We start from the raw sequence: 22,805 nt of genomic DNA, 5'->3' as shown, positions 1-22,805 counted from the left end.
TGCCGCGTGTTGATGATCGTGGAAAGGCAGGGGTGCGATGGTCATTTTAGTCTAGGGTTTCGAACGGAGTGCGTGGGTTCGAGACTTTCATTTCCTTTCTAAAACTGCAGTGGTACTCGGTGACACCATGCTGTCGAGGGAGAGAGAGTGAGTGAGTGAGCAGAGAGAGAAGAGAGGGAGGGAAGGAGAGAGAGATAGGGATTTGGTGAGAGGAAGGCATGCAGCTTGCAGGCAGATAGAGTCACAGGGCGTGTACGATTCGAGGGAGAGAAATAGAGGGGATTAAGTGGTGATGCTCGATTTGGGAAAAGAAAGAGAGAGAGAGAGAGAGGGAGAGAGCGATTTTAGGGTTAGGCGAACTCCTTGACAGCTTGCAGCTCCATGCTCCGTCTCCAGATTCGTCACATATACCAGCCGAAATGGCTAAGGCCCTATGACTAGGGATTGCAGAAGTACAGAGAGAGGGGGAGTGGGTGGGAGTTGGGATGGCGGTCGAGTTCAGGTCTGGCTTGGGCGACGCCTGGTACGACGTCCTGATAGTGAAGGACAGCTGTGATCGACTGAGAGTGAAGTTCGTCGGCTTCGGCGACGACCATGACGAAGATTATGAAGGTGAGCGAGTTCAGGCGGAGGTTCAGGCAAGTGTCCGTACAAGTTCAGGACACGGAGTGCATCTCTGCCTCCACTAATACGGCGCAATTTTCTCAGCACCACCACCACCAAAGTCTCAAAGAAATGGGCCGTGAAGGAAGTGACGAAGTCCAATTTTCCCGAGTTCCTGGAGGAGTTCAAGAACCACGTGTCCACTTCCGACTTCGTGCCCATCTCGCTTCGACACCGCCGACAAGTCGTATTGCAAGGCTAACTACACCGCCGAGCGGTTCTACCTTCTCCAGTTTGCCGCCTGCTCTTTCACTCTCAGAGCCTCCAAGCTTAGCCCTTAACCTTCCATACATTCTCACTATGCCTATACATACACATATAAATTTATATGTATGTATCTATAGAATGTGATTTGATGATGTGTGTTTGCTGATTTTGGTGCAGATACAACTTCGTACTGTTCCCAGGGGATGTATTGAAGATGGGGATGCCAACTTATAGCTTTTCAGTTCAAACATCACATTTGACTTCCATGGTGGAAGAAGGTTTTGATTTCAATGCCTGCATATATAATGGTAAGTCTCCCCTGTGAAGTTTTGGTGTTTAATTTCACTCCCCAATTTCTAATTTTGTGGAATATGATTTTACCCAAGTTAACATTTTTACGAAAACTAGAAAAGTTACATCAGTTAAGAAATTGTCTTGATGAATTTGGGAAAGTGTAATTTGGGATTCTGCAAGTCTGTAACTTTTGATGTTGTTATGATATTTTGTGTTTTTTTTCCTTCACGACAGCTATGTTGGTCTCTCCTCACCTCTCCTTTTTGGTGCAGGAGCGTGGATTACATTCTGCAGATTTGATTTCATTCCTGGTGGAACTTAGTTTTCATGTTAATGGCGAGGTATTAGTTATATGCTCTTTATACATGACTATTCTCTTGCAGTAGCATATGCTTTATTGAATTCCCCCATATTTTTTTTGGCTTATTGTTATTTCCGACTAAAATATGAATAGTGCTGCAGTAAATGTTGCCATAAGAACTTTTCATAGTATTCACTTTTTTATTTCTTTTGTAGAAAAGTGTTTTCTTCCATATGGAAAGTTTCTACCTGGAATTAATCTCTCACCTCTTGATTCTGTTCTCTTTTTTGTGTGTTAGGCATATAACATAAATTACATTGAATGAAAGGCAAAAAAATATGGTTAAGGATCTTGCAGATTTGGGACTGATCAAACTTCAGCAGGTTATACTTTTGTGATTTATTTTTGGTATAACGTGCATTAAATTGGTAATAATTTCCCAAATGACAGTTTAACCATTTCCTGAGCCCAAGTTTTAAATTTCTATCTTTTTGTGTACTTATCCAGGGAAGGAAAGACGGTTTATACCTACTAACGTGGCTACTAATCTTTTAGTTAGCTTGACAGACTCATCATCGAGGAAACAAGTTGGTTATTTGTACTCATTCTAGCTTTGTCTCTAATCTGTTATTCCACAACTAATTCCTAATCATCAAGAAAATTGATGTGCATCCATACATGCTACTTACAAATTTTTTACTCACTTTTTTGTTCAGGGATTTGTTGTAGTGGAAACAAACTCAGGCTCTATGCCTACTCAATATCCAAACTACATAGTGAAATTTTATGTCTTTTCCTAGCTGTTTTCCCCTTTTAGGTACAATTGCATGTTTTAGTTTGATTTTAGGGAGTTCTTGCAATGGAATCTTCCCCTTTTGCAATATATTGAACATAAGACATACCCCTACACAGGGGCGGATCGACGGTGGGTCAAAGTTGGTCAGTTGACCACATGGACGCTGGAAAGTTGGCTGGGGAGAGCACCCAAATTGTTTCTCGCATCTTGGATAAGGTCTGTACTGAATCTTGTTGCTTTGGAACATTTCTTTTAGTTGCAAATAAGAAGTGTGTTAAATGTTTAAGAAGTGTGTTAAATTGTTTCTCTCATCTTGGTTAAGGTCTGTACTGAATCTTGATGCTTTGGAACATTTCTTTTAGTTGTAAATAAGAAGTGTGTTAAATGTTTATGAGTGTTGTATTGATGTGCAGGCACTGAAGGCAATGCTGTCTCCTGATTTCAGCCTTTGTCTCTGCTTAATTCCAGAAAGAGTGGTATAGTTCTCTCATTTGCTTTCCTCTTTCAGTTTATTACATGCTCGGTTACAATTTCTATATTTTCTTTCACTTGGGTGACCGGGGTTTCAAATAGGTTGTGCACTCTGTGTGTGTGAGCCAGAATTGTAGTATGGTTTTCAAGTTGCGTGTTTATTCATGTCTCATTAGTTTCTGGTTCTCTCTTTTATCATCTCGACAAATTTCGTTATCAAAATTTGAGATATTTTTGGATGTTGAATGTTTTTCAATGTTGGCCAACGAAGGTTATTCAGCTAATTCCCTCTGTTGTTTACTCTAATTCTTTATTAACAAATGGATGAGCAGTTTAAGACACTAATTGTTTTATCTCACTACTTGGAATTATGTTTGTCTCTGTATCCAAACATTTGACATGTTGTTAGTTTAGGTCATAGGAAATCATAGTCACGCACCTTACCAGCAACAAATAATTTTCATTTTAATGGAAAGGGCTTCAAAACTTTGCATTTTAATAAAAAAAACCATCTAATAACTTTATTTAACGATAAGAACAAAAAGAAAAAAAACATAAAATATAAACATGTGTGCCCAGTTAAGTTTCATAAACAGTGTAGTACTGTTCCTCTGTCATCTTCTTTGCTGAGGATTTATTTTGAACCTCGCGGAATCAAAAAGACAACTTTAGAGCTGAAGTTTGAATTTTTTGCTATTTAGTAGTGAATTTGTCGCACGGTGGAAATATGTGGAATGATATTTTTGCCTTTCAATTCTAATTGGCAATATGCTACGAATTTAATCTCAGGTTGCATTGTTTTTGTTATTATGTATATTCTTGATTCGTGATTGTAGATGAAGATGGTTGATATTGATATACATTATCTGTCTGTATTTGGTTTTCCGTTTATTTAATTTGGATCGGGTTTTGGAAAATTATCTTTGGTTGCTGCATCGGCGGCTCAGTTGGCTTGCAAGTGTAGTCTAGGCAGGCACAAAAGAGATCACTGCTTAGGTATTTTTCTATCCATTCTTAAATTTGTTAGATGCTAGACGATTGCTTTGCTACTGCCAGGCATTTATATTGGATATGAGATAGGTGGTGTTAACATTTACAAAACATATTGACGACGTGAGGGTGAGTATTCTGAATTTGGACACATTATGCTAATGGTGTCATTAATGTAATCCCATCTTTTGGACACATTATGCTAATGGTAATCTCATCATGCTTAATTACCATTCTTTCTTCATGTCATTATATTCAAAGCATTACCATATTAGATAGGTGGTGTTAGCACATAATCCCATATGTATCTTAGACTGTACTATTAATATCATGATCTGAACATAAGGGATTAGCACAGTAATCATACTCGGTAATCATGTTATGCCTGACATCAAGGCCTGTACTATTAACTTCCAATGGTTGACGAATTGGGAATTTGTTCATCGAATTGGGTTTTCTGGAGTTTAAGTTCTTGGATCAATTTGAGATTTCAAATGAACCTCTGACCTACTAACCTTGATAGAGGGGCAGAGTATGAAGAAAATTGCGGGCAATGACTGTCTAATTCTTTCACATGAATTAGCATATTTCATTCCCTTAAAATTAAAGGAAAACTAATGAAAATGGCTTGAAAATTTTGAGTTTTAATGATAAGGACAAAATAAAGGGTAAAGTGAATAGTACCAAGATTGACTTTTTAGTGTAAAAATGTGGTTTTTCATTAAAGTGAACAGTACCGGGTGCTTTTCGTTAAAGTTCCCTAAAATTAATTGTAAGGCTGCACTCACAATGGGTTAAATGTTGAGCTCTGACTCTCTAATACTTTCACATGAATGAGCTCTGACTCTCTGATGTTTGTTTATAAGTTTTTGGGTTAATTTTACATTGTAATTGTTTTCCCCTAATTTGAATGATTAATTGTTGAACTTTTCTTTCCTCCAAATCCTCATGTTTTCATATCGACAAGCCAAAAGAAATTGAAGATGCAAAACTGGTAATTGAAGCTTTAAGAAGTAAAGGTGTTTCTGCAATTGGTGTTGTAAGCTTTTGTTGGGGCGGTGAGTTCATTTATCTGCTCTCCATAATGTCTATCTATTTCCTGGTTTATTAGTATAATTCCAGTTTAATAATGTCTCATATGAGGAAGTGCTTATTTTCCTGCTCAATTCATTATGGCATAGGTTTTCATATAACCTTGAATTATGTATGCTATTTCTAGGCAATGCCCGTGCGATGTTATCAAAATATTATATGTAAAATATGTTGGTTGGCAATCCATTGGCAGTATATCACAAAAATAATAATTGAACGTGTTTCAGTTGCCTTATGCATATATTATCTTTCACCCCTCATATGCAACTGAGACCTATTGACCCTTATGGGGCCGGGTATATATGTGTTATTTTATGAAATTAATACCATGATTTATTAGGTACACCCCACGGTCGTGAAGACAATTGTATGTGGGATTTGTAATCACACTTGAAACATCACTGAAAAATTAATATCCCCATTACGTTTCGATGAGACCAAATCTGTGTGTTTTGAGTTCTTACGAAAAAAGATTAACTGAAAAATTAAAATAGTCCGCATTTATATCCATATCGAAATTCCAAAGAATGTGTGTTGTATTATTGTCATAGCTTTCTGATTAAGTAGATATCAGAGAGTAAGTATGAGACAATGTGAATAATTAGAGGAAGTTAAAGACATCTTTGCAAGTAAGCAAAAATCTGACCATGAGATAATTGGGTTTTAACAAAGAGTTTAGAGAGAGAGAGAGAGGAATAGTATCATATTTGATGATCCCAATCGTTTGTACGCAAATATTACTTTAGTCTACAGAAGGATCCTAAATTGCTTTGGCTGCTGAAGCCAATTCCAAAGAGGGCGATGTCTTCTACTTGCTCGCCCAAAGGTTCCCATATTTTGCATTTTTTTGGTTTTTTTTTTTTTATAAATTTATTTATGAAATTTGATGACTAAGTTTTAAATAATGAGAAATTAGTTTTTCGCTGTGAAATGTTCATTTTTTGATGTTTCTGTTAAAACAATGAAATCTTAGGGGGGTGTCGTCAAACTAAGATTTTAAAGGATTTTAAAAGAGAGTCCTACAAAATTCATATGGATTTTAAAGAATTTGAATGAATTGTGGTGGATTGTGGGGGGAAGGATTTGAAATCCTAGGGGGTGAGGTTGGATTCTTTTTAGTTTTGGTTATATATAGTTTTTGCTTTCAAATCCCACAAAATCCACAACTTTTTAAAATCCTTTAAAATCTTAATTTTTTGAATACACGTAGATTTGGATGGATTCTAAAATCCTTTAAAATCTTTTAATTGACTACACCTAGATTTTAATGGATTCTAAAATCCTTTAAAATCTTTTAATTGACTATACTAGGATTTTAAAGTCTTTTAAAATCCTCTCAAATCCAAGTTTGACTACACCCCCCTTAATCTTCTATCAAATGGGCTGTAATTTCATATGTTTTAATGTAAACTATTCACTGATTATGGTTATAATGGGTTGGTCTGAATTGCAGGATTATTAAGGTCTAGAAAAGTTGTAGCCTTAGATGGACCAACTATCTGAGGCCAGACTTGAAGAGAGGTCTTTTATCATAATATGAGGAGAAGATATGTGGGACAAAGAGGTGAGCGAGAGAAACGGTGAGGTTTTATTTTCTGATTTGGATTTTGAAATTGAGTAATTTTCTGCTTTGTCTTTTGAGTAGGTGTGGGATTTATTTTCATGCCAGGGGTTCTAATGGATGGATCGGATGTAAAATTTTCTTTTCAAATTTCAATCCCCCCTGAATCTCTTCATTCCAACCAAACATTTGAGGATTTGGTTTTAATTGTTTGTTTGGACTTTGATCTTTTAACCAATTATTTGGATGCTAGGAAAATTTACATGCTATTTGGATACTAGGAATATTCATGGAACTCAAACAAGATTGTTTTCATAATTTTTTGAGAAATGTGGAATTTCGTTTCATATGGTATTGACTATTTTTCAAAATCCTATAATCTGGTCAAAGTTCTGAATTTCTATTAAGATCAATATTAGTTGTTTTTGGTTCAAGAAAATTTATAAATCGTTTTTGGTTCAAGAAATTCCAACATTCTTTGTTGGTCCTTGAAATTTTCATTGGTATTGATTATAGTGGTTTTTGGAGCAGGTTTGCATGGAAGATGAGAAGACGATCTCTGTGTCCCTCGAAACAAGTATTTCGGGAAGCTCGATGATTCGACTATGTTTCGCGAACAAGTTTGTTCATTTTCTAAATGTTTATATTTAGTCTATTTACACTCAGGTGTTAAGCCATACGTACATAGATGTATGCCTGTTATTTGTTTTCCCCATAATTTTCATATAATTTATGAAGAATGTATAGGAATGACAATGATTGAGTGGATTATGCGAGTCTCACCGTATAAACTGTAAATTCCACATGATTGTTCCCCTTACCCCTCTCAAAACATAGTTTGGGTGGATTAACTAAGATATGTGTAGTTAATCTTTTTGTTTGTCTACAAGTCATGGTTTTGAACTTTTGATGCTTGGTGACTAACAATGTTACATATAATTAATGGGGCAGGCAGTGGCACATATTTAGACAGGGCTTGGTGAGGCAGACCCCAGATGATGTATGCCTACACTAGCATGACCAAGGTGGTTAACCCTGCTGGCTGGAGCGATGATAAGCACCCTGAATGTAACAAGTAAGCAGCCTATGTCAATTAAAACATGATTAAACATTTTCATATAATTAGTTTTGAGAGTCAATAATATAATTTGAAATTGCAGCAACGTGGCCTGCGAAGAGTACAAGTGCATGGGTCCAGGTTCAAATACATATAATGAGAGAAATTTGAGCAAAGAACTGACTGACAAACAAGTCAAGGCTTTTATTAGCCTTGGATATATTCAGGGTATGGTTGCTTCCTCCTCCAAATCCAAAAGTGTAGTTATATATATATATATATATATATATATATATATATATATATATTACATATATACACTATTAATTTTGTTAGTACTAGGGAAATAGTTGATTTTTCTACGTGCATATATATATATATATATATATATATATATATATGTATATATGGGTTCGATTACAAAATTATGTCGATTGAAAATCATACTTTATGTTATCATTTACTTGGTACATGAAGATGTTTCATTTTGAAAATGAAAGATAGACTATATTTGGAACAAAATTCTTGAGACTGTTGAGGTGTGCCTTTATAAAGCATATTCTCAGCTTTTAATGCATTTTCAATCTGATCCTTAATTTGTTTCAATTAGGCTCATGAAGCTTGATTACACTCTTCATTTTCAATTGTACCAATTAGGCTCATAAAGTGGTTCAAAGGGCTCCAAGAGCTTGATTCACCAATTTTTTACTTTTCATGTAAAACTTCTTTCAAAAAGCCAAAACATTTTTCATTGTAAATAAATTTAACCATAGGTAACAATCTTTTATCCCTTCTTTTGGTTTTTTGCTGCATTGTTTAGGTCGTGAATTGCGCGGAAAAATGGGGGAGAGGAGTACAATTTATTTAATTTGAGCAAAAATGTAGCATTTAAGCTTAGTTGAGTTGGATAGTGAGAATTAGAGTCAATAAGGCGTCCTCTGTTTATATCTGAAATCTGAATTCATTGAATGATCAATGAGGTTGTAGTGAGAGAAATTGAGAAAGTCAAGAAAAGACGGTCCATACAGTATGTTGTATGTTTTGGGATATCTGAACATCTTAATTTCTGCTCAGGTTGCTGAAAGTTTGTAATTTTACTTGCTGTAGTTGATTCTGTCTGCCACACAAATGGTTATACAACAATGTGTTAACAAAAAATATGATTAAAAATAGTTGATTTGTAGACCACATAAATGGTTATACAACAATGTGTAGCAAAGAATATGATTCTAATGTCGATTCGTTACAACAGAAGTGAACTTTTTCTACTTTAAGCATGGAATTTTTGCTTTTGTTTTTATTGTTGTTGCCTTTATTGTGGTTATTTGACTGATTAATTCTCCATGATATATTGAGCAATATCGTGCTGCTCAAAGAATTTCGTATGTGTTTACGCGTATTTTTGTACTCTAAATAATTCAAATCAAATTCCATTGCTCCTAAGCTAAGGTCAGAATTTGTAGCATATAAGGGAAGGTTAGCAGATACTTGCCAATTATCCAAAACTAGATATTAAGGTCTTTAAGCTTAATATCTTTTTGTATGTGTAGCATCTGCTTGGAAAAGGTTTCAACTTTAATGTCTGTACGTGTTATTACTCTTCACTGATTGTCAAGAACCAGGATTAAAGAAAAGCATCCTTTAAAGTTTAAACTAGAAGGGGGCAGGTTATAAATTACAGGTGAAATGAAACTAGAAATATAGTCTTATAATTTGTGTCTAAAAACATAATAAAGGATATTACGTCCATCCATGATAATAATAAGATTTTTATTTATGTGGTTATGAGTTTGAAGTCTCTTTGATTAAACATTTTCTTTCTCACTCAGGGGTTTACCATGAACCACCTCTTTTTGCAGCTACTATACTTTGATCAGGAAGAGATTGGTGGATTGAGCCTTTGCCTACAAGTACCAAGACTTTTCATCTTTAATTTTGTTTGATTATGAATTATTAGCGTAGTTAGGCACTACAATAAGATCATTCCTTTGACTGAACTATAGAATATAGATACAGATCATTCCTTTAACCTTTTCCTATGTATGCTTTATTAGCTGACATTACAGAATATTCAATTAGCATGGGTGATTGTATTGTTAACATAAAGGATCTCTTTAAATTTTTTATTGTGTATTGACCAATTGCAGGTAGACGGTTCTATGCTCACATAACTTTCCTGCTTGATTCTTCGGATGCCTTCCGTGCAATGTTTGATGGTGGTATAATTTTCTAATTTCCCCTTTGCAGCAATTTCTCTTTCTTTGCTTGCATTAATTTTGTATTGTTTTTTTTTAAGAATTTTTTGTGCATATTTTTGGGAATTTTTATTTGGTTAGAGAAAGGGGAAGAATATAAGGAGAGGAGAATTATAACCTTCGAGTTTCTAAAAGTTTTAATGCGTTTCGCGTCCTGCATTTTTGTAACATCCGTACAAGTTGTCACTTAGATCTTTTGGCTTCCGGCTACTTTAGTTTTTCAGCATTGAATTGTAGGATTAAAGTTTTTGATTGAGTTCTTATTTAATTCCAAATTGGAATGGGTACAATCTGAGCACTCCTAAAACTGAAAAGTTCTCCGTAGATTGTGAGAATGGATGTGTCAGTTATGGTTTATCGTCTATGCAAGGATGGCGTACCACAATGAAGGATGCTGTGAGTACATTAAACTTTTCTCTTCCTATTAGAAGTTTTCAAACATAAATTCTTTTGTCTCTTCTCAGAAGTTTCTACTGTTGTATCCTTTTCCGTCTTTATTTAGCATGCTATAGTTTGGATTCAACTAAATATTATTTTACTTGACATATTCAATTGATTGCATAGATCTAATTCCATTGGCGGATTATTATCTGTCCTTAGTCTGAATGTGTCAGTAAACATTGTTTGTTTCACCACCAAGTACGATTATTGAAAACATATATAATAGAGAATTTATTTACTTTTTGATGGACATACTAGAGAATTTGTAAACATGCTTAATAGAAAATGCTCTTGATACGCACTAGAGAATGATGTGATACATATTCCGGGTCCTATACATATAGTTGTTGTTTCTTATGGAAACAGAACTTTTTTGGCAACCATGTCTTTGTGATCAAGAATGTTCAGTTTCTTCCTACTAATTATGCAATGTCTTTACATGTTAGCTCAGTTGAATGTATATAAAAGCCAAGCTGCTTATCTTATCGACCTCATTCACTCATATGTCCCTCTATTCATTCATGATTATGTTGAATTTATTCAGGTTAAATGTGTCTTATTCATACAGTTATACCTGAAACAGTGGTTCCCGCTGCAACGCGTGGGCTTATTTTCTAGTCTATTCTAAAATTGAAGGGGGAGCGGCACTATAGCGGCCTCATTCTTTGCCACTCGATTTCACTCTATTTACAAAAATACCGGCCAAATTGCATGGGTTGGGAGGGTAATTCTCAAAATTTTAGAGGGTAATTTTGTCCATATGGTTTATCAGGGAGCCATTCGATTTCATGCTATTTACAACAAAGCCGTCAGGTTTGGAATGATATTGGGGCCGGGTTGGAAGGGCAATTTTGTCATGTGTGTTTGAGACAGATTGGGGTGGGTTTAGGTATGCTGTCATTCAGTGAGGGTTTCGGGGATGGGAGGCCATGCCTCCGATAGAGAGAGACAAAGCGAGAAAGAGAGAGGAATGGGGATCTCAGCGCCATTGCTGCAGATCTTCGATTTCATGAGTGGGAGAGGGGGGACAGTCAGAGAAAAGTATGGGGGCCTGTAGTTAACGGGACACGAGCCTAAGGCGAGGACTCCATATTTCCCTCTTGCTTTGCTGTACTGGTCGTGTTACTTGATGGAACTGCAGCAGTGCTCTTCAGCTGCTTGATTCTCTCTCCAAAATTTCGGGTTTTGAGCCCTAATGAGATCAGGATTTCGGTCTGGAATCATACGGCTCATTCGTAGTAGGAGGTATGTGGGTTTTCCCCTGTTTGTCTTCCTTTTGGTCTAATTTGGGGCAAAATTGTAGAATTCTATGCATCTCTGTGTGTGTCTTGGTGTAATTTATGTATAGTCTATCAATTTTTACTGAACAATTTGGCTTTGTTTCTATAGTTTGTATTCTAGATTTGCAATTTATATGATATGCTGGTGATTTGTTTGCTTTTCATCCTTCCGGAGCAATAACATTACAATTTCGATTTTTGGCATGGGATATCATACGAGTTTACTTACATGAACACCAGAAAGCAACTGATATAACGATAACGATCAAAGAACGGTACAGTAGAGCTCAAACAATTAATGAAAATTGCCATTAAGGAAAAGTCTGAAAAGATGAATGAAAGAAGCACCTACATGTATTTGGATCTACACAAAACTATTGTATTGTGTAATCTTATTGCTACATATATATAACCTAATATTATTAGGACTAATGGAACATTTCATCTTGAGAATTTTTTTTAATTGATTGTTGTAAAATTCAATTCTTGCTAAATGCTTTCTTCATTTTTTGCTGATTTGCGTGTGGATCTTTTGTTTGATTTCATTTTTGGTTGCAGGAAACATTTATCTTCCAATTTTAGGGTTTTGTTGTGGGAGTTTGCAAACGCTTTATGGATCAGGTGTGTAACTTATCATTAACCGTTTTTTATTTTTATTTTTTGCGTTTTAATTAAAATTGAAAGACTGCTGAGGAATGGATATGCCTGCGGTTATATAACTTATCTTTAACCATTTACTAATATTTTTTGAGTTTTAATTAAAATTCAAAGATTGTTGAGGAATGTATATGGCTACGGCTTAGTTGTGAATTAATGGTGCTGCGGCAACTCCTAAGTTGCTATTTAGGTAAAATTTCAGAGCTCCCCCAATTTAAATTTTCAATTTCTAGGGTTCATTTCGATTTGGGTTTGTTTGGAATCTGCGCTTTCTTTGGTATTTTTGGTTATTCCGTCGTCGGTCATGGCCTCCTGAGATGGAAAGAGCCATGGGCGTGTATGGCTGCTACCGTGTTTGCTTAGTCTGAGAGGCTGATTTGCTTTTGGGTTTGTGTCTATCTTGCTAATTTTGGATATGTTTGGATTTTGTTTTGCTGGGGTTGTCATTCTTTAAAATTTTGTAAATTTTCTATGAAGAAATGAACATTTGTGCCTGTCTAGGGTTTAGGTTTTGCTGAAATGTTCATATCTAGGTTTGGGTTGTTGCGTCGTTAATTTTGAATTTTATGTTTAATTTGGGTTTTTACATTGAGAATTTTGAATCTTTTGCCTGATTATGGTGTAATTAATTTTAATTTTGTGGGTTTGAGTAAATTGTGCACCTTTTCTTTTTGTTCTTTAATGGTTTGGAAAAAAAGCATGAATCTGGAGGATGGAACAAATGGGTTTTCTGTTCAAATCCCTCACCCAAATTAAATATATAAATTAATTTCTTAATTTCCTTTTAATGGTTTGGAAATCAAGCCTTTTATTTTGTGCATTTTCACAATTATTTCTTCCCGAGTTGGAAAGTAGAAGCTTCAACTTTTAGCTCAGACCTTAAAGCCTCAAAATTTTCACCTTATCAATCTGGTTATTCCAGGCAAGCATAACCTTTATCAACATCCTGTTTATTGAATATCAGAATTTCAGTTCTGTATTAGTGCATTTCATTGATGATAATCCAAAATTTTTAATCCTCTGTGTTTCAGGAATGCAGTGTTAATTCTTCGGACTATCGACCACTAAACATTGAGAATTTTGAATCTTTTGCCTGATTATGGTGTAATTAATTTTAATTTTGTGGGTTTGAGTAAATTGTGCACCTTTTCTTTTTGTTCTTTAATGGTTTGGAAAAAAAGCATGAATCTGGAGGATGGAACAAATGGGTTTTCTGTTCAAATCCCTCACCCAAATTAAATATATAAATTAATTTCTTAATTTCCTTTTAATGGTTTGGAAATCAAGCCTTTTATTTTGTGCATTTTCACAATTATTTCTTCCCGAGTTGGAAAGTAGAAGCTTCAACTTTTAGCTCAGACCTTAAAGCCTCAAAATTTTCACCTTATCAATCTGGTTATTCCAGGCAAGCATAACCTTTATCAACATCCTGTTTATTGAATATCAGAATTTCAGTTCTGTATTAGTGCATTTCATTGATGATAATCCAAAATTTTTAATCCTCTGTGTTTCAGGAATGCAGTGTTAATTCTTCGGACTATCGACCACTGCCGTCTGATTCTCCTCAATGGTGCTTGCACCATTTGAACCAGAGGGAATCTTAAGGTTGATTTCTGCATTTGTCGAACTCTAACTCTATTTCCATCTCTCTCTCACACAAACACACTATGTCAATGTTAAAACGTCATCATTCCTGATTATTCAAAATTGGTCTTTGGTTCATTTTATTAGTAAATTTTCAATTATCTGGTTGCTGTTACATGTTTAAGTCAGATTGCATGATATTTTGGTATTTTAGTTATGATAGCTCTGGATTAAACTCTCACCTTTTGTACATTGCACTATTTAACTCACCAACGTGAGAGCCGAACTTTAGGCTCTTACGTGCACATAATTTTCTTAAAATAAGAAAATAAAATGGGCAGTACCTTAATTTGCAGGAGAAGATTTCTGATGAGTTAGATAAGAGAGCGAAGAAGTTTCTTAGAGGAGCAGAAGCAAATTTGGTGGTATGGCCTAGAAACTTTGAGTTTTCATGAAACGTATACATGTTTATTTGTCACTGCATCTTGGATTTTGTGTTTTCAGGGCTTGAAGATAAGAAATTGAAGGGTCAACTTGCTGTTAGAGAAGAATTGTATGGAAAATCTGCACAAGCTGCTGCCAAGGCTGAGAAGGTGATTTGTTTTCCTTAATGTGATATGTTGGTCTGTTCAAACTTTAATGGAAGGAAAAAGAATCTTACATAGAGTCATGCTTAAGCAGTAGACTGGATTTTGTACTCTCTCTTTTCCAGTCGTGTACTGTTGTATTACATTTTTTTTTCTGATTTACTAGATTTGGTTTATACAAGCGATCGTCTACATGAAATCTTGCTTCTTCTGTTCTTTTAGTCCATGTAATACTGATAACAATTGATTTGAATGTTTGTTTTGTTTTTTATCAGAATTATCAGTGGCTTCTACCAAGTGAGGGAGGCTATTTGGAGACTGAAGGCATAGAGAAGACATGGAGGATCAAACAAGAATCAATTGCTCTGCACCTATCAATGCCGCCAAATGGTAATAATGCTTCCCTCTCTTCTTTCTGCCTCTCTATGTGTATATATTTATCATTTTCTAGATGGAATAATCCATTGATCATCCAAGTGGCTATTCGATTTTGCATCTTCTCTTTCCCAATTGAAGTGGTTATTCAATCCATACTAGCTAGATACATTTGAATCGGTTAATTATTTTTGCTGACAATATATGATATCTAATGTAATTGATTCATTCAGTTTTTCATACCTGGATTTAATTCTTTCTTAATTAGTGCTGCAAAATCTGTATTGCAAGCTATTTTTTCCGAGAAACAATCAGATTATTGGATCTAAGTAGCTAATTGTTTTAATTTTGAGGCTTCAATAAAATCAGCACCCACAACTGGAGAAGTCAAGAAGCCTGACCGCTACCGCCTTAGAATCGTCGCTCTTCGGTAAGTTTTCAACATGATATGTTCAAATCCTCTTAATCATGTTCTTGAATTTTACCATATGTATTTTGTTCTTTGCATTTTGTTATTTGAACTCTATTCTTTGAATTTGGTTACCTGAATCGTGCCTAATATTTGATGTGGCCAGTGGCTTTGTATGGCTGGCTGGTGTGATTTGGGAGTGTTTTTAGTTAATGGGAGACAGGACAAAGGTGTGAGGTAGCGAAGTCAAGTGGGATTAGGAATTTAGGATAGTAGAGTATTTGCTATTTATGGGATTAGAAGTCTTTCTTTATTTTTTTCTTGGTGCAAAGGGTGAGTAATTTTAACTCCAGTTTAAGGTAATAACATGTGAATTTTTCTCATTGCCACTTTTTTCCCTTCTATTAAAACAACCTTTGATTTCTTTGATAGTGCCTTTTTTTATCTGTGCTATTATAATTGTTCTTAGCTATTTTGGAACTAAATTTTTCGTGATGCTCTTTCCTTTTCTTCTTAGTGAAAAATACATACTAAAGTAACAATGCAATGGTGGTGGGAATAAGCGTTCTCAGCTATGTATGGATGTGCAATATGAATTAGGTGGATGATGTTGAAGCATCAGTCAATAAAAAAAAAAAAAAGGATCTTAGATATTATACATTAATCCATAATGAATTTGTTGTCCGCCTTGCATCAAAGGTGAGAAGGGCCTTCTTTATTTCGGCCTCAATTATTAATTGAAAACTCATTCATATTTTTTCATAGAAATTCCGTCATTATGCGCTGCTATTTAATTGCTCTTTTTGGGTTTTCTAGCCAAAAAGTCAGTCAGTGTATATTTAATTTAGTTCCCCTAATTTCCTTTTAATTCATTTATTTTTTGTTTTGTTGGGTGATGCAGTTTGATCAAATCGGGTTGAATTGAATAATCCTTGAAGTGGCAAGAAGGAACTGACTAAGCAAGTAATAATTCTTAATTACTTATATGTTTTCATTTTAATTTATGATTTGATTGGCCCTTTCTTATATAAATTTCGAGCTCCATAATCGTTGGACCATTGACATGTTATGAGTGCTGATTAGTTTATGTGTGTAAATATAGTGTATGGGTGTTAAGTACTTCAGATGTTATTGACGATCTCAGAAGGGAAGGGGCATCCCCTTCTTCTTCTCCTTTTTCTTTTCTCTTGAATTCTCTCTCAAAAAACTAAACCACAGCCGCCAGTTTTCTTATCCCTAATCGCCGATCTCCTCAGGTTTGCACCAAGCCAGCGAAGGAATCAGGGGAACGGAGCTCAGACTGTCAGAGGTATAAATTCACATCGTTAATTTTTTTTTTTTTTATTAATCTCAACCGGATCTGAGAAATTCTAAGCCATGGATCTATGTATAGTGTGTGTTGAATCTCTGAGCATCTCTATTTTTTTTTTCATCAAATGGTCTCTATAGTGTCTGTGTATTTGCGCATCCATGTATGAATATGATCTCTGCAATCTCATTATTGTCCTGGGAAACCACCAAAATTATCAATTACTTGCTTTCTATGTACAATGTTATCAAACTCTAATTTCAAATTTTCTGATTTTGGGGTGGAGGGAGTGCTAATATAGTAATTTTCAGGTATGTTGGTTCTTTGCTGGATTTTTTTTGGGTAACTTTGTGATTTGCAGTTAATTTTAGGAATTGATCTATGGGTTTGGTTTGAATGCACTGACATAAGTTATTGTTTCTGTTAATGCAGATGATGGAAATTGACCCGAGTTCAAACTGAAACAATATGATTATTTTCGTTATGGTGAGAACTCAGAACCCTTTCTTAAACTTTCCTGTTTTTGGAATTGAGAAATTGGGTTAATTTTATGATGATTCACCAAGAATTTGTCAATCATTTTAATGCATATGAGACAGGGTTTCTGCTTTGTAGGATCTGTTTTTGGTCTTTAGATATTGCTTGATTTGGTATTGTCAAATGGTATATGAATTTCCATGTTCACTTTGTCAGGATAAATTTCCAAGATTGTCATTCGATTCTAAAGACATACATTGAACGGTACATATTCCAAGATTGTTGTTGGACAATCAAGCAAATCAAGATTATCATTTGTCAAGATTGTTTTTAGAAAGTAATTTCTCTGATCAAACAAATCAAGCAAAGTGAACATGGTATATGAATTTCCAAGATTGTCAGTATGAAACTATACATTAATGCTTGATTTGGTATGGCGTTTTCTTCACAAACCTTTTAAATGTAAGAAACTTTTAATTTTTCTGGATTCAATTTTAAATAAGATATTCAAAATTGGTCCTTGGTTCATTTTATTAGTAAATTTTCCTCTTCTAGAATTGTGACTTGCGGTCTTGCTTTTTATGATTCACAATGTTAATCCTTTACTTATGCATTGATGGGTAAGTCTTTGGTTCTGTTTTTGTTGAACTTTTAATTAGCCCAGGCTAGCTGTCCCTTCCTAATGGATGGGTTTGGTTTCAGGATTCTCTTTTCTTTGTTGAATTTTCAAGATAGATGTTGTATTTGTATGTTACATAGCTTTTTCTGAATTTCCAATTTCGTTTCAAAAAGACCTAAAAAAAAAGAAGGAAAAAGCTCTCTGGCGACCAGTTTTTTGTGGTGATTTTCCCAGTTTTGTCCATGCGTTTTTTTTCTAATTTTGGATTTGCAAATGAGTATTCTTTTTTCTTTGTTCCTTCGTGACTTGCATGCTGCTATATAATTTGGTTTTGTTTTTGTTTGTTCTCAGAGTATGTTGTGTGGGAATCTGTAGTGCTTCATTTTTGCTCTGTACCAAGAGTTGTTTTCTTCTTTCTTATGGTTGTGAATATATATATGTGAACACATAATATCTTCATTTGGAATGAATCGAAAAGCTTACTACGATAAAATTATATTTTGTGGTACTTGAATATGGTTGGCTAAATTATACTGGTTTTAAGTTGAGGACATTTTACTGCAGAAATGGATGGTTCATGGATTGCAGTTGGCACGACCATGGCCACGACCACGAAGAGGAGACATTGTTGGCGATATCGAAGCTCCTAAAGGAATTGACCGAGGAGGAGGACATGAAAGTACAGATTTGGATTTCATCAGCACGACCAAGATCATGAGCATTTTGATTGTCTGCAGCTCTCAGTTTTTGGTATTTCTTCTTACATTTAATCTGGTTGAATTTTTTATTTTGTGGGTTTGGAAATTCAAGTTTTTTTTTCTGCAATTTATATTTCCATTGAAGTTTTTGAACTGTTTTGTTTGGTTGCCAGTATGATTACTTATAGACTATTTCGCCATATGCATTTGCTACAAAATGTAAACTTATTTTAAATGAAACATGTTGAAGTCTCTTTGCATTTGCGTAAGCTATTGTGTGTTGTTAAAAGAGAGGGGGCATCTAGCATACAACACACATGCCATGGTTGTACAACTAAGTTTGCCATGGAAGGATTTCCGGATTTCTTCGATGCCTCTCCTTCGGCCAAGCCTCTGCATTTACATGATCATTGTCAAACACTGTAGCAACTATAAGTTTGTCAAAATTTATAATTATGGTTATTGATTGCGAATTTTGATCATAGTGGTCCAGATTTACTTGCTCATGATCTTTTTATTGTTTTACTGTGAAAAGATGGATACTTTACTGCAAAATATGCTTAATTTAATGCAGATTTGCTAGGTTTTTACTACAATTAGGTTAATTGGATAATGTATATTGGCGATTTTGCAGTAAGTTCAATGCTTTTGTGTATCTACTTCTCTTTTGATTAACTTCTCACTCTTACAGGCTTAGATTCAAAATCATAATGGATTCCCCTTTTAACATTGGACCTCTCTGAAAACTCTCTAATCATCATTGATTGCAGACTAAAATTTAATGCATTAAATTTCCTTCCCTCTTTCTTCTCCAAATTTTCAGGTCTCCACAATTGTTCAGGTTGTCGGCATTATTCTTTCCTTGCACGCAGCTACTAAAATTTCCAGTAGAGCCCAAGGTATAGCAACAATTGCCAGTAGATGGCATACGTTAATGATATGCAGTTCTAATGATTCACCGCATACCAGAAGTTCAGACAGTTTGGTGAACTTTGAGGCTGCCAACAGATTGAGCTCACTGCATATAAGTTACTCTGAGAGTGATTTGGAGTCAACGGATTATGTTCATGTGCCTACAAATTCCCAGCTGGTTTCACATATGGCTTCATACCACAAGAGACAAGCTTTTGGTATGCATCAGCTTATGCTGTTTCAGTATTTTCTGTTTGAAAAGATGGCTCTTTTGGTCGTCATTTATGGTTTTCGTTTGTTCATTTCCCATGGTTCAGTCTTACTGATTGTTGATTGTGGCTCATACTCTATTTATATTTCTCTGTAAACTGCTAATTTTGGAATATACTATCGTTTCCTTGCTGGTACATTAAAATGAAAATATGAAAAGTAGTCTCAATCTCGCCTGGGGGTGTTGCAGGCTGATTCAATGCTACGAGGCACTTCGTTTAGTACTATCTGAGGGAGAGGTGTTGGGTGTCTGAGACTGCAAAACCAAATTATTTATGGAATTTATAACATGCAATCAGTTTTTTTTTTTAAGTTTAGTTCAAATAATGTTGATTGCACTGTTATAAAGCTTTCTTTTATAGTTAGGTTGAAAATCATATAGATATATTCTTTATTTAGTTGGTCCAATCTATGAGATTGTTTTGTTTGATGTTTCAATCAAAATATGGTCTTTTTTTGTGTGTGAAATTATAATGGAATTGCAAGTCAAGTATATCTTAGATTCTTGGTTGCTTACTCACCTTCCCACAGCTATTATATTGTCTCTTGACTGGATGGATTTTTATAATTTCTTGGAGTTATAATGCTTTTTATAATTTCCTAGATCTATCCTCTTTGTTCATTCATGATTATGTTGAATGTTTTTCAGGTTAAATGTGTCTTATTCATGTAGTTAAGGCTGGTGCATTTAAGTCCCGCAGCATCGCGCGAGCATATTACTAGTTTACTCCATGAGAAGTAGTGAATGACAGTGGTGTTTAAGGGTAATGCTAGGGAGATTAAATTTTCAAATTAAATGATGTGTCACCAATAGAAATGTGCATGTTTATCAACGCTTGAGCAATAAACCATTCATTAACTTCCATGTCTTTTAGTTTTCAAAATTTAGTTTACAAATTGAGTCTCGTTAACATTATCCGTTTGTTAATTATTACTAGGCTCGTGCATCTCTCTCTCTCTCTCTCTCTCTCTCTCTCTCTCTAGAAGTCAGTAGGCAAGCTTAGACAACTCATTGGGGGTTGACAAGATGCACAACATGTTGACTGTCGTTTTCTCTGTTGTTTTAAAATCTACATATTTCTTTTCAGTAGGCTCTTGATCATGCTAAACCCTGTATCGAAAATGCAAAGAATGCTGCTCAAAGTAGACATAAAATGAATCCTTTTAGTCTAGTCTTGCTGAAAGACGTATTTTCCTTAATGCATGCATTGGATTGTAGAGCCTGAAGGCAGCCAGGACGAATTCAAACTAAACAAAAGAAATGGTAACCCAAGAAAGAGTGTTATCAAAGGACAAATTCCGTTATTTATTACATAAGATGTAAGTGTTAAAAACAAAAGAGGGAAAAAATATCACACACACACACACACACACACACACATACATATACAGTGGCAGATCTACAGAAGGACATGGGAGGTCCTAGGACCCCTCGGCGACCCTAAATCGTTGCTAGAAAATTTTCGGGAGCCCTCGTACTCGAACACGAGGCCTGTGCAATGTGTTCTGTAATTTCTGGGTTTGCAGGGTTTTGTTCTTGCGAAGATGAAAGGAGGAAAAAGATGATTAAATGGGTTTCTCTCTCATCCTTTCATTCCCACGTGACCACTCTCAAACTTTCCCATTTAATTTATTTTTTAATTGGTCCAATCACATTTGGACAGCTAACATCAAGTTGATCTTTCCAAAAAATGAAAATGGGCTGTCAATCCCTAGGTGTATTTTTGCTAATTGGTGCGGCTCCCCTCTTTATGTCACATCTCATCCCAAAGCGGACAATATTGTGCTTTATGTCACATCTCATCCCAAAGCGGACAATATTGTGCTACGGTAGTGGAGCGGGCCCGGGAAGTGATCCACACCCCGACCCAAAATCAGGGCGTGCTGGCCGTCACGCCCTAATTTTGGGTCGAGGTGTGTCACTTTACGCGTCCAGTGCCTCATTTTGCTTTCTACACCCACATATTTAACACACTTATTTGTCTTAAAATTCAATATAAATCAATATGATCTTTAAAAATATTATGTAAATTACTATGAATTGTAATTATTTGAACTTTTATCTTATACCTTAAATTCACCAAAATACTAAAGGTATATACTAAATTTACTTAAATTCACCTAGTCCGTCTAGACCGCGTGCGGAGAAGAAAGAAAATAGGACCCTTTTTAACAATTGGTATATGTTTTGTGTTTTTTTTTTTTTTTTGTTAAATGTGTAGTTTAGAAATAAAAAAATATGGAGAGATTTTTCAAGTCAAAGCCGATAGCACCATCTATTTATTCAGTGAGAAAGATGGTTGACTAATGTTTTTTCATGTATTGGTAATGAAGCTATCATAGAACATTTTTAGGCTATGAAACCCGTCGTGGACGCTCAAATTAGGATTTTATAGGTTGTTGTAGTGTTGTTTTGCGTATGATTTTTTAATGAAATGTATTATATTTAACCTTTCAATGTTAATTTTGTCTATAAATTTCTTTACCTTTATTAATAGCCCCCCCCCCCCCCGAATTTAAAATCTTGGATCCGCCACTATATATATATATATATATATATTTACAGGGACCTTAAGGGGAGGGATCCCCATTTTTTCAAAAAAATGGGGACACGCTCCCTACCATTGGATTTGACTTTAATGAAATCATGTGGTTGAGATTATGTGGCTTGTGTTTTAATCTCAACCACACAATTTCATTAAAGTCAATCTAACGGTGGGGAGCGTGTCCCCATTTTTTTTTTTAAAAATGGGGATCCCTCTTGTGAAAGGTCCTAATGTCCTTGTGGATATACGATTATGATGGACTTTAAAAGGATATAAAAGTGCTAAGAATGGAAGACCTAAAATAACTGGATCTGAAATGTTCTTAATTAAAACAAATGGGATTTTGAAACAAACATCATTTTGACAAACATGTGCTTTGGGTATTTCGTATTTTAATTGCATTGATGATTGGTTTGCAGCACTAAGTATTTCTGATGACTTATGAAAATACTTAGTAGGAATTAATCCTTCTTGAATACAATTCAAGTCTGCTCCCGAATCTATCAAAGCAATTGTTTCTAATTGAAAATCTTCAATTATTATTTTGATTTTAGAATACCATTTTCAGATTCTTATCTTGTCTAAAAGACTTAGTATTAAGTCATTTGTGGGATTTTCTATTTCAAGTTTATGCTTAGAAGAAGAACTACTGCTTTCTTAATCCTGGGATTTTACTAATTGTTGTGTTCGGACTCCAGTGAGTTGTGTACGTATTTCTAGGTTTTCTGATTTTAGAAACCTAATTTCTTCTTTGATTTTATTAATTTCTTGTTGTAAATCCTTTACAATGATTTCTTTCTTTGGTTTATTAAACCTTTCTAATGTGGTGCTAAGGCTAATCTTTTGTGAAGGCTGGGGTTGACTAGAACTGGTTTCATCTAGGGAAACCAGTTTCTTAAGTTTCTTTAAATAAATTGACTTTAGTTATGGGTCATCGACTTTACTAATTAATTC

The 22,805-nt window shown here is 34.9% G+C and overlaps 1 protein-coding gene across 13 annotated transcripts; it reads left to right on the top strand.

The window, feature by feature from the left end:
- The first annotated feature begins 1,047 nt into the window (after positions 1-1,047).
- On the top strand, positions 1,048-21,800 carry LOC126624521 (uncharacterized). 13 transcript variants are annotated; one of them, XR_007624126.1, is made up of 15 exons: positions 1,048-1,178; positions 1,437-1,505; positions 1,764-1,848; positions 1,973-2,063; positions 2,182-2,282; positions 2,378-2,477; positions 2,675-2,737; positions 3,680-4,780; positions 6,268-6,378; positions 6,907-6,995; positions 7,327-7,450; positions 7,536-7,660; positions 9,292-9,342; positions 9,580-9,651; positions 10,673-10,763. XR_007624126.1 is itself a non-coding variant. In XM_050293590.1 (14 exons), exons 13-14 carry the CDS (start codon positions 17,996-17,998, stop codon positions 19,400-19,402), a joined length of 636 nt encoding a protein of 211 aa, XP_050149547.1. In that variant the 5' UTR covers positions 1,048-1,178; positions 1,437-1,505; positions 1,764-1,848; positions 1,973-2,063; positions 2,182-2,282; positions 2,378-2,477; positions 2,675-2,737; positions 3,680-3,728; positions 4,690-4,780; positions 6,268-6,378; positions 6,907-6,995; positions 7,327-7,450; positions 17,990-17,995; the 3' UTR covers positions 19,403-19,435. The 13 variants fall into 13 exon arrangements, 7 of the variants coding, with proteins under 7 accessions (XP_050149547.1, XP_050149546.1, XP_050149548.1 ...); XR_007624124.1 differs by having other exon boundaries at positions 9,262-9,342; positions 9,580-9,648; XR_007624121.1 differs by having other exon boundaries at positions 9,262-9,342.
- Positions 21,801-22,805: the final 1,005 nt, after the last annotated feature.

This window comes from Malus sylvestris, chromosome 5 (assembly GCF_916048215.2).
Source record: "Malus sylvestris chromosome 5, drMalSylv7.2, whole genome shotgun sequence".
NCBI lineage: Eukaryota > Viridiplantae > Streptophyta > Magnoliopsida > Rosales > Rosaceae > Malus > Malus sylvestris.
Note: the sequence above shows the minus strand (reverse complement) of the source record. Positions and strands in the feature narration are given on the sequence as shown.

Coding starts and splice junctions, on each gene's coding strand:
- LOC126624521 (XM_050293586.1), top strand. Junction 18,176..18,946: donor TCTGCAGCTCTCAGTTTTTG/GTATTTCTTCTT, acceptor CCAAATTTTCAG/GTCTCCACAATTGTTCAGGT.